We start from the raw sequence: 11278 nt of genomic DNA on the forward strand, positions 1-11278 counted from the left end.
AAAACACAGCCTTTATTGATTTCAAGGAAAATGCCTTGGGGATGTTCTGATCAGTACATCCACCTCAAGTCCCTGAGAGGCTGGCACCAGGCTGAACACAGTGTGGAAGGAAGATGGGAGCAGAGCTGCCTGAGGCTGGAGGAATGACTAGGGGTGTGGGGGCTTCCTGGAGGGCAGTGGCGACCCAGAGGGTCTCTGGGTGTCACCAGAGCCTCCTTCTCCTCTTCCCAGGCTCACTCTCAGCCTCCAGGCCTCCACCGCTGGGCGGACACTTCCTTTCCACCCCAGGAATCTGGGTGCCGCTCGGGAAGGAAGATGCCCTTTGGCCTGGTGCACCCAATCCAAGGCAAGCATCTTTTTATGGCCTCTGGGCATCTGCACTTGCTTTCCCCTGCTAAGAAGCTCATCTTACCTCTCTTAAACATTCCTCTCTCGGGGAAGCCTCTCCTGATCTCTCCTTCCTGGGTTAGGGGAAGCCCTGCCAAGTGTCGCCTTGTAGGCAGCAGTTAACCGGCTTGTTTCAACGTCTGCCTCCCAGGAGGGCTGCCACTGGGCCTGTGGTGTGACCTATACCAGATAGACGGCACAGTGCCCAGCGTTCAAAAGAAAAAAAAATCTGCTAAAAATGAAATTGCATAGTGTAGTGAATTCAGAGTGGGGGTACCCAGCACCCGTAGGACCCCTCCACCAGCACCATACGACCCTGCTTCTGTCCCCACGGGCAGCCCCAGGATGGCCCCCCAGCCGGGTGGTCAGATGGGGGTCATGGTGGGTGCCGAAGCACACAGATTGTTGTTGCCCGAGTCCAGGCTCAGGTCCCCGGCCTCCAGCAGCTTGTGGTGGCAGCGGCAGGTGGAGGCCCGGCTGGCGGAGGCGGGGTTGCCGCGGCCCCCGCGCTGGCTCTTCCTGTGAAGGCTTCGCACGACCCGGTGGAAGATGAGGTAGCAGATCTCGCAGAAGGTGAGCACGATGCAGACGGCGGAGGCGCCCACCATGAAGTAGGTGAAGAGCTTCTTCTCGGTGGGCCGGGCGATGTAGCAGTCCACGGTGTTGGGGCAGGGCGCCACGTTGGCGCACTGCACCAGGCGGGGCATGCCGAAGCCGTACCAGAGCGTGTGCAGCAAGTAGAGGAAGAGGAATTCGATGAGGAGCTTGAAGACGAGGCTCAGCAGGTAGGTCCACCAGAGGCCGCCGTGCTTCTTGCCCGTGTCGTCGTAGAGCTTGCTGCACTGGTCGCCGTGCTTCTGCCGATGCCGCCGCTCGCGCTCCTGGCGGTAGGCCACGTGCAGGATGACCAGCAGCGACGGGCACGTGACGAAGATGAGCTGCAGGGCCCAGAGGCGGATGTTGGAGATGGGGAAGAACTCGTCGTAGCAGACGTTGGTGCAGCCCGGCTGCTTGGTGTTGCAGTCAAAGTCCTTCTGCTCGTCCCCCCACACACGCTCCGCGGCCACCACGTAGACCAGCACGCGGAAGACGAACACCACCGACAGCCAGATGCGCCCGAAGGCTGTGGAGTACTTGTTGACTCCGCTCAGCAGGGCCTGGAGCGTCTTCCAGTCCATGGTGCCTGGGTCGGGGCGCCGGGGCCGTGCCCACCTGACAGAACAGGAAAACCCCTATGTGAACAATAGGTGACACCTAGAACTTCTCCCTGGAGGGGGGGATGGCAAGCCACTCCAGTATTCTTGCCTGGAGAATCCCCATGAACAGAGGAGCCTGGCAGGCTACAGTCTAAAGGGTCGCAGAGTCGGAGAGGGCTGAAGCGACTCAGCACACACACAGAGAGCTTTCACTGTGTGCCAGACGCCAGTTCTAAGTTCTTTATGTGGATGGATTCGTTTGCGTATCCCAGCGACTCTAAGACATCAGAACTATTCTTACTAAGCTACAGAGAGCAAACAAGCACAGACAGGTAAAGTAACCTGCCCAAAGTAACAGAGCTAGTATGCTGGCAGGAACGGAATGCACATTTGCTGACAACAATAATTATTACTTATTGAACATTTACTATGAGGCCAGGCCAGAAGCTAAACACTCTATGTATGAAAGTGAAGTCGCTCAGTCGTGTCCAACTCTTTGCGACCCAATGGACTGTAGCCCACCAAGCTCCTCAGTCTATGGAATTTTCCAGGCAAGAGTACTGGAGTGGGTTGCCATTTCCTTCTCCAGGGGATGTTCCCGACCCAGGGATCCAACCCGGGTCTCCTGCACAACAGGCAGACGCTTTACTGTCTGAGCCACCAGGGAAGCCCTAGAGCCACAACTATGGAAGCCTGAGAGTCCTAGAGCCTGTGCTCTGCAACAAGAGAAGCTACCACGATGAGAAGACTGTGCACTGCAACAAGAATAGCCCCTCGCTTGCCACAGTTCAAGAAAAGCCTGCGCAGCAACAAAGACCCAGCAGAGCAAAACAACAACAACAACTTTCTACTAGCTTCTCATTACACTTAGAATAAAACTCGGGATTCTACATCCTCAACCTACTCTCCTACACTCTAATGAGTGCCTCTGAGGCTTTGTAAGTATTCCTGTTGCCTGGAGTGCTCTTCCTCCAGAACCTTGCATGACTGGACCTTTGTCATCACCGAAGCCTCCGCTAAAACATTTTCTAATTAGAGGCTTCCCTAGATACCTGCAGGCCCTGCTCTCCCAGTCACTCTTCTCCTGTCCCCTTTATTTTCTTCCTAGAATTTAATTACCATTAGGAATTAAAGTGAAAAAGTGAAGTCCCTTAGTTGTGTCCAACTCTTTGTGACCCCATGGACTGTAACCTATCAGGCTCCTTCAACCATGGGATCTTCCAGGCAAGAACACTGGAGTGGGTTGCCATTTCCTTCTCCAGGGGAATCTTCTCGACCCAGGGGATTAGCAATTAAGTATTTGTTTAATCCTCCACCTCTCTGAATTTTCATGAATTTCTGTTTCACGAGGGCAATTATTGTATATGCACTGGCAGCAGCATACAATAAAACACAGTATATAAAAGCATCACTGCCCCCCCCCCCCACCCAGTTCCTTCCCAGACCTTTGGGGAGGGGCAGTGGGATGTATATGGAGCCTGGAGCCACATCTGGATTCAAGCCTCAGCTCTACCCCTTCTGCTTGGGTGACTTGCTAGGTAATCTCTTTGACTTTCTTTCCTTATTTCCAAAGGGAAAAAGTAATTCCTACTTTTTTGAGCTGTTGTAAGGATCATAAAAGACCATTCCCTCCGCAGTCTTCCACTCACCTGGTGGGAGTTGAAGAAGACTGCAGTGGAGGTTGAAGCCCTGTCTGCCAGCCCGGGGAGGAGAGGGGCCCTGACAGGTGTTTCCACCTGAGCCATCCCTGGCCAGCCCACCCGGGGGCCTGTCCCTCCTTGGCCCACACCTTCCACCTTCCAGTCCAGTCTTCCCAGTCCTGCCTGACACGCCCTAGGAACGCGACTCACCGGCAAAGAATTTCCCTCCAGGCTGAGGCTGGGGACTGGTGGAGCCGGTTCCGATCCCCACTGCAGTCCCCAACAGCAGCTCCCTGCGATCCGCTTTGCCCATGCCCCGGGACCCAGCAGAACCCAGCTTTCACTGCCCACACCACAGTGCCCACCGGTCGGCCCCACTCCCCAGAGCCGAACCGCTCTATCCCCACCCGCCACCCCCAGTTCCCGTCCGTTCCATTAAGGTTACGCGACGTGGGAGGGGGTGGTCCAGGAACCTTCAGCAGCTGGAGCCCTCAACCCGCCCAGAACCGAGGGGGTGAGAAGGCAGCAAGGGAGTGGGATGGGGGGAGGTCCCTCCATCTCTTCACATGCTCTCACTTCCCAGGCTCAGCCTGGCCCGAAGGCAGGAGCAAGCCCCAGTCCCGCCCAGGATCACCCGGGGGCGCTCAGCGCGGGTGGTCGCAGGGTGGGGAGGCACCCCCGCAGCTTACCCGCAGCGGCGCGGCCAGCGTGGGGCGGCCGGGACCCCCGCGTCCTCAAGAGCCGAAGCACGGGAGAGCAGGAAGGGAGCCGCGTCTCTGCAGTCCCGGGGAGGCGCGTGGCGGCAAGCACAGCCGGGGGCGGCTTGGGGGAGGGCGAGTCGGGGGAGGAGCTCGCGAGCCGCCCGCGGCGAGGGTCGGGTTCTCGTCCCGAAGTTGTGCCTGTCTCCTCCGGCGACCTTCGTCGGGGCCTGACGCTCGCTCTTCTGAGCCTCGGTTTCTTCTTCATGTACGAAACCGGGGCATCGGTGGCCCTGGGCAGGGCTGTGTGGCAAAGGCTCCAATGAGATTCGGGGCGTGAAGCGCTCCACATTGTTAAGTGCCAAGTGGTCCCCGGGCCGACTGCAATCGGGACTCGCCCACGTGCGTTACCACGGCTACTGCGTCCGCGCCCTGCGGGTCACTGTCCCCGCCTGGTCCATGGCCTCGACCCTGCCTGGGTGGCTGTCCTTCCCGCACACGTGGGTGGCTCAGGCTCCGCGTCCTGGAGTGGGGGCAGGGGCACTGGAGAGCCAGGGTGTGGGGGGGTGGGCAGGACCCCTGTGCCCGCAGCAGGAAGAGGCACTCTGCTGTGGAAAGGAGAGGGAGCGGGGTGGATCCTCTGTCCAGGGGTGAGGGTGGGATGAGGGGAGGTTGTTACCTGGAGTTACTGTAAGGGGCAGACCCTGTTTGTGTGTGTGTGGCGAGGGGGTGGGGGGAGTAGGGGCTGGGAGGCGGTGGTGGTTAAGCGGGAGGTGAGGGCGCATAGCCGGTGCTTTAGACCCCCTGAGGAGCGGGCGGGGCCTGCGGGTTGGACTGGGCTGAGATGGGCTGGGCTCTGAAGACAAGGCCGCTTTGTCTTCTTGACTAATGTGTCATGACTAGGAACCTATGGGAGTCCCTGGGCCTCTGGCTTGTCGGGGAACCTCCACGGTTTCCGGCCTCCTGGGGAGTCTGGATCTTAGTCACCAAAGGGCCCAAGGACTCCCTGTCTGAGATGATGTTGCTAGCAGGAGGGTGACTATTTATGGCAGAGCCAGCTCCGGAGGCTGCAGCCCTGTTGAGTTTCTGGGTAGGGCAAAACCACAGGGTAGAGTCCATCAGAGGCCGCTCTGAGAATTACTGCTGAGACTGAACAGCACCCCGCCACCTCTGGCGCTGCGTTTCAGAGCAAACCTTGTTCTCCACTTCCTCACCTCCTAGTCACTCTTCAGTCCTTTTGAACAATGTTCTCTCCCAACAGTGTAACTAAAGACAGCCCTGTCAAGGTCAACACGGATTCCCAGGTGCTAAATCCTGCAGTAAAGTCTCCGTCCTCCTCCTGCATCTTCAGAAGTACCTGACACAGCTGACCGCTCCTTTCCTCTCAAAACATTTTCTTCCCTTAGCTTCCTTGACTTCTAGTTGCCCTGTACCTTCACATCCTAGTTTCAGCCTCTCCTCTCCTGGGCGAATTCATCCCATCCTGGGGCTTGCAGTACTATCTGCTGGCTGCTGAATTCCATGTTTCTAGTGCCAGTCTCGACATCTCCCTGGACACCAGACTGTGTACCAGGGCTGCCCACCTGACCAGTTCTAGTTAGTGCTTTTTCCTTCCTGAGATCAACTGTATATTCCACTTGATGGATATTCTTCTTGTTTTAATTTACCCTAGGGAGGTATGCTGTGTACATAGTTCTGCACTTGGCTATTCTCATGTAACAAAATATAGGACATTTCCTCTGTCAGTAGGTATAGAGCTATCACATCAAAAAAATATTTGAATAGTATTTCATTTTCCCCTATAGTGTATGTACAGCTGTTTCTTAAAAAAAATACAACTGAATAGCATATGTGTTATAATATATTTAATCACTCCTGTATTGATGAAAATTAAGGATGTTTTCAATCTTGTATTTCTTTCTGTTGTAAACATCATTGCAATAAGTACAGTTAGACAAGCATCACTGAACACATTTTTTAAATTGTGTCTATAGGATATTCTTAGAAATGGAATTTTGGAGTTAAAGTATGCTCATTTAAAAAATTTTTAAAGTATTTATTGAATTTGTTACAATATTGTGTCTGTATTATGTTTTGGTTTTTTTGGCTGCTAGCAAGGCCTGTGGGATCCTGGCTCCCTGCCCAGGGACTGAACCAGCAACCTCTGCACTGGAAGGCAAACTCTTAACCCCTGGACCACCAGGAAGTCCCTCATTTAAAATTTTGATAGATATCGCCAAATCGCTTCCACAGATGTATCAGTTTATGCTACTATCAGACATAAGAGTGCTTGCTTCCCCATCTTCTTATCAATATAGAGCATTAGCAAACTTTATGATCTTTGCTAATAGTATCTCATTATATTATTATTTTACATTTCTCTTATTATGAGTGAAAATGAGCATCTTTTCATACACTTAAGGGCCACTTGTGTTTCTTTTTCTGTGAATTGTCTTTTGCTTTTGCCCATTTTTCTGTTGGGTGGTTGTGTTTTTAAAAATTATTGGTTTCCTAGGTGCTCTTTACATGTTAAAGAAATACACCCTCTGTCTATAATGCAAATAACAAGGATTTCACCCTCCCCTCTAAGTCTGACACTTGTATTTTGTCTTTGCATATGGGGTTTTTGCCATGCAGAATTAAACTTTTTTTTTTTAATGCAGTCAAGTCGTGTCAATCTTGTCTTTTATGGCCTCCGGATTTGGTTATAATTAGACATGGCTTCCCCACTCTGAGAACTGAAAAAAGTTCTCCTCCCATGGTTTCTTCCAGCTGAAGTAGTGCTTTAATGCTATATATCAGATCACAAAGCTCCCCTATTAAAAGCTTACAGAGACGTACCATTACTTTTATTCTGACACCCACTCTCCTCTCCAAAACCCCAAGTGACCTAGTCCCGCCTCACCTGCCATCACATGTTCCCTGGATCAGTGCTGCCCAGTCACCCTGGCCTACTTTCTGTTCTACAAGCAGCTGTTCAGCCCACCCTTCTGGCTCTTACATTTGCTCTCCTTCAGTGGGCAGCTTCCTCCTCCTTATTCAGGCCTCACCTTCTCACAGGGGTATTCCCTGGTCAGCCCACCTGGTCAGCCCATCTGAAGAGACCCCACCCACTTCCTCAGCACTCACTCTTCAGAACATCCCTTGGAATTATTTCCAGGAGAGCAAGGAGCTCACTGGTTGTGGATGTCAGTTCCTATCTGTAAAGTAAAAGTCAGTCGCACGGAAGGTTGTACATGAAGACTGTCGGTTACTCGGTGGGGTGGGGTAGCTGTGGGTCAAGGGGGCAGCTTGGAGTACAGCTGTGTGGGTTTGGTGTGTGTGTGTGGCTGTGATTGTGTGTGCTTGTGGTGACTGGTAGGGTTTTGTGAGATTGTGTGCATATGTGGCTGTGTGTGTGGTGGAGTTATTCTGCCTCGGTGATCAGGTGATTTGACTGCCCAGGTCCTTTCACTCTGACCTTGCTGGATGCCCTTGCTGTTTCTGGAGTGAGCTGGAGGGGTCCCCATTTCAGAAGGCGGCTCTGAGGACCTCCAGGCCGTGCTGTCCATGCCAAGGTTCTGCTTCCCGCACAGTGCGAGGCCATCTAGGCCATCCTCCTGCCTTGGGGCGGGGCTGTGTTGCACCCGGGCTTGGCAGCTGCCCCGGCCACCCCCACTCCCCTCCGGGCCTGCATCTGCTCTCCGGAGGTGGCAGGCCCGAAGCCTGCCGCTGTGGTCTTCCCACCCAGCCTTGGCCCAGCTGCTGATGCCCCCAGGCCGGAGCCCCTGTGTCTGAGGCTCTGCCCGGGCCCCGAGCATGGGCTTCTGTCTCCTGCTGGGGTTTTCTTACGTTTGTGGGCAGCCCTGAAGGCCCTCTCTACCCTTGAGCACAGAGGTGGGGCAGACGGAACCCCCTGGAAAGCAGGTTGGCGCAAGCGTGGGGGCTTTCCAGTCCTGCTGCTGCGTATCTGGGGCTGTGGGTAGAAAGGGGCTAGTCCCAGAGCCGGGCTAGAATGCTGCTTTCCTTTCAGGACTTCCTGAGTGACCTGGAACTTCTACTGCTCAACTTTATCCTCAAATAGAGGTAATCCAGGGCTTCTCTGAGTTGGGTAAGGGTTCAGCCTGTCTACATGTGTCCTGGGATCCTGTCCCTTCTCACCCACCCCAGGACCTCTCACCATGCCCTCTTTCTCCTCTGGTCATCACCCTTTGGTCCTTTACCCAGTCTTTCACATGACAATAAGCATCCTGGTATTTCTGCAGCCTAACAAACAAAACTCCCTTGACCACGTATCTTCCACCCTCAGCCCCATTTCTTTCCATGTTTTTTTATAGAAAAACTTCTCAGATGAGTTGTCTTAATTCCTCGTCTCCTTTTATTCTCTCTCTGGAACTCTAAGCAGGCTTTTGCTCCACATATTCCAGCCAATGTTTCCATAGCTCAACCCCACAGTCAAGTTTCAGCGCGTATCTTTCCTTGCACTGCCCAGCAGCGTTTGACGGCCAGAACATCAGTCTCCTGACTTTTCTCCTTTCTTTCTGGTCTTTCTAGGTCTCCTTTGCTGGTGCCACCCTCCCCCCGCCCCCGATCTCCCTGACTTCTAAATATCGGGGTGCTTATTCCTAGGACTCCTTCTCTGTCCTTTCTCACTCTCTTGGTGATGTCATCCCTCTCAGGGTTCAAAATATCAAAATTAGGCTGACGAGTCCTAAATGCTTATCTCCAGCCCGGACCATTTCCCTGAATTCCAGATCAAGCTCTCCCCCTGGACGTCTACCAGGCATTGCAAATTTATCACCTCCTACATTCTGTTTCTTCTTAATAGAACTGCCAGGTTTAGAAACAAAGCAAAAGAAAAGCAAAAACAAAACCCCAAACTCGGGACACTAGTTCAATTTCAATTTCAGATAGTCCATGAGACATACTTAAAGTAAAAAAAAAAAAAAAAATTAGTTGTTTATCTGGAACTGAAACTTCATTGGGTCTCCTGTATTCTATTTGGCAACCTGTTCCTTAGATGCCTCTCCAGGCTTCTCTACTCATGGACTCTTGGAATAAACAGCAATTTTACTCACCTACCTGTTCAGGCCTCAGATGGAGTCACGTTGACTCATTTTTCTCATACTGCACATTCAATGTTAGTGAATCATTTTTTTTTTTCCTCTTCTTTCCTTTCTTTCTTTCTTTTTTTGAGTTTGGAGCCGAGAAAGGTTTACTGCAAGGGCTGAGCAAGGAGAACAGGCAGCTCATGCTCAAAAAGCCTGAACTCTCGATGTCACTGAATTATTTTGTTGTTACTTTCAGATTATTTTCCGAATCGAGAAATTTCTCACTGACTCCATTAGTGTTGTTCTGCCAACATTAAAGCCACGAATCATTTCTTTCCTGCATTATTACAATAGTCTTACAGCTGGTCACCCTGTTTTATCCATTGCCTCGTGCATCTATTGCTAACACAGCTAGTAATTTTTGTTCAAAATGGTCCGCTGTCTTCTTGCTCACTCAGAATGACAGCCAAAGGCTTCAGGACGGCTTTTAGGACCCTATGTGAGCTGATCCTGTCCAGGCTTCACTGGAACATTCTGGTCTCATTCCCCATGCCTCTTGGCTCTTCCCTGCCCTTCCTCTTTGACTTCCTTGCTGTCCTGGATGCACACTGGGTCTTCTCCAGCCTCAGCACCTGTGAACTCACCCTTCCTTCTAGCTGACACACTTTCCCCACAAACCTCTGCCTGGCTTGCTCCCTTGCCTTCCCTGGTCTCCCCATTCATGTTGCAACCCACCTCCTACACCCCTGCTCCTTCCTCTCCTGCTTTATTTTTCTCCTTAGCACTATAATCATGTAGTATATTTTGCATTTTGCTTATTCTTCTTGTTAGTTGTCTCCCCATCACTACAATCTACAGTCATTTTTGTCTTGTGTCCACTGGTGTATTCCCAGTGCCTGAAACAGGGTCTGGCACTTTGTAGATCAAAGCACAATAAGCCCAATCCTGGGCCGGCACGCAGCCATTGTTTAATGAGCCCCTTCGAGCTTAGGGTCCCAACCTCTGGCCCTCCAGAAGTCTCTGTCTGACCATGTACCCTCCTCTAGGAAGCTTTTATTGACCGAGCCTTGTCTGTCTCCCTCTCTTCTTGCCACCAGGCCCAAACCCTTGGTCCTCAAGGGTCAGGTGGGCCCTTTCTTGGGGGCCAGGTGAAGCCAGCTGGGGTGAGACATGTGCAATATGCCTGAGGTCAGCCAGTCCCCTGCAGGGTGAGAGCTTCAGGAACCTTGATCCTGGGCCAAGGAGGTGATGGGCATTGGGCGCCAAGAACTAGAGCCTAGGATGGGTCTGGGTTGCAGAGCTGTGGTTCCTGAACTCACTGTTCCTGCAAACTGAGGAGGACGTGACCTAGGTGCCTAGATAAGTGGTTGGCCATTAGCTGAGCTGGGAGCACAAGAGGAGCAGAACAGGCGGGTAGAGGACAGTGGCAGTGATCTTGCACCTGGAATTCGCTGAATGGTATTTGTTTGTGATGATATTCCGATGCATACATTTTGATAGGGGCTGTTGGTACATTCTTATGTGGCCTGTAGAAACCCTTTGTTTTGATGGAGGCCCATAGAAGGCAGTTTCGCCCGCATCCCCTACTCCATCCATAAATCTCACTGAACTTGCAACACTCGGCCTGTTCTGGATCCTCAGGGCTAGGGTGTGCTCAGGACTGGTTGCTTTGACACAGCCAAGCTGTCCTCTGCAGACAAATGCCCTACTGGGTGGTCTGAGTTCCCCCGGGGACACACGTGCATGGGCCTCTGGAGGCAGCCGGATGCGTGGGCCTGGGCCTCAGGAAAGAGAAGAACACCGGAAACGCTCATGGCTTGCTTGTGCAAATGCAAAATGGTGCAGCCTCTGCCGAAAGCAGCTTGGTGTGTCCTCAAATAGTTAAGGATAGAATTACCACTTGATCCAGCAAGTCCCCGCCCAGATGTATACCTGAAAGATCTGGGAGCAGAGACTCAGACAAATACTTGGCATGAACGTTCACAATAGCACTGTTCACAATGGAACAGGTTGAAAACAACCTGCATGTCCATCAAAGGAAGAACAGATGAACAAAACGTAGTCTACCCATACAATAGCATATTGTTGTTGCTTAGTCACTAAGTCATGTCCAGCTCTTTGTGACCTAGTGGACTGTAGCATGCCAGGTTCCTATGTCCTCCACTATTTCCTGGAGTTTGCTCAAATTCGTGTCTATTGAGTTAGTGATGCTGTCTAACCATCTCATCCTCTGCTGCTCGCTTCTCCTTTTGCTTTCAGTCTTTCCCAGCATCAGGGTCTTTTCCAATGAGTTGGCTCTTCGCATCAGATGGCCAAAGTACTGGAGC

The 11278-nt window shown here is 52.3% G+C and overlaps 1 protein-coding gene across 1 annotated transcript; it reads right to left on the reverse strand.

The window, feature by feature from the left end:
• Positions 1–4300, reverse strand: GJB3 (gap junction protein beta 3). The gene is made up of 2 exons (XM_081487232.1): positions 3913–4300; positions 1–1599 (listed from the first exon to the last, which is right to left on the reverse strand). Exon 2 carries the CDS (start codon positions 1563–1565, stop codon positions 753–755), a length of 813 nt encoding a protein of 270 aa, XP_081343358.1. The 5' UTR covers positions 1566–1599; positions 3913–4300; the 3' UTR covers positions 1–752.
• Between the last annotated feature and the right edge of the window lie 6978 nt (positions 4301–11278).

This window comes from Giraffa tippelskirchi, chromosome 5, assembly GCF_054371585.1.
Source record: "Giraffa tippelskirchi isolate mGirTip1 chromosome 5, T2T-mGirTip1v1.2.pri, whole genome shotgun sequence".
In the NCBI taxonomy this organism is placed as follows: domain Eukaryota; kingdom Metazoa; phylum Chordata; class Mammalia; order Artiodactyla; family Giraffidae; genus Giraffa; species Giraffa tippelskirchi.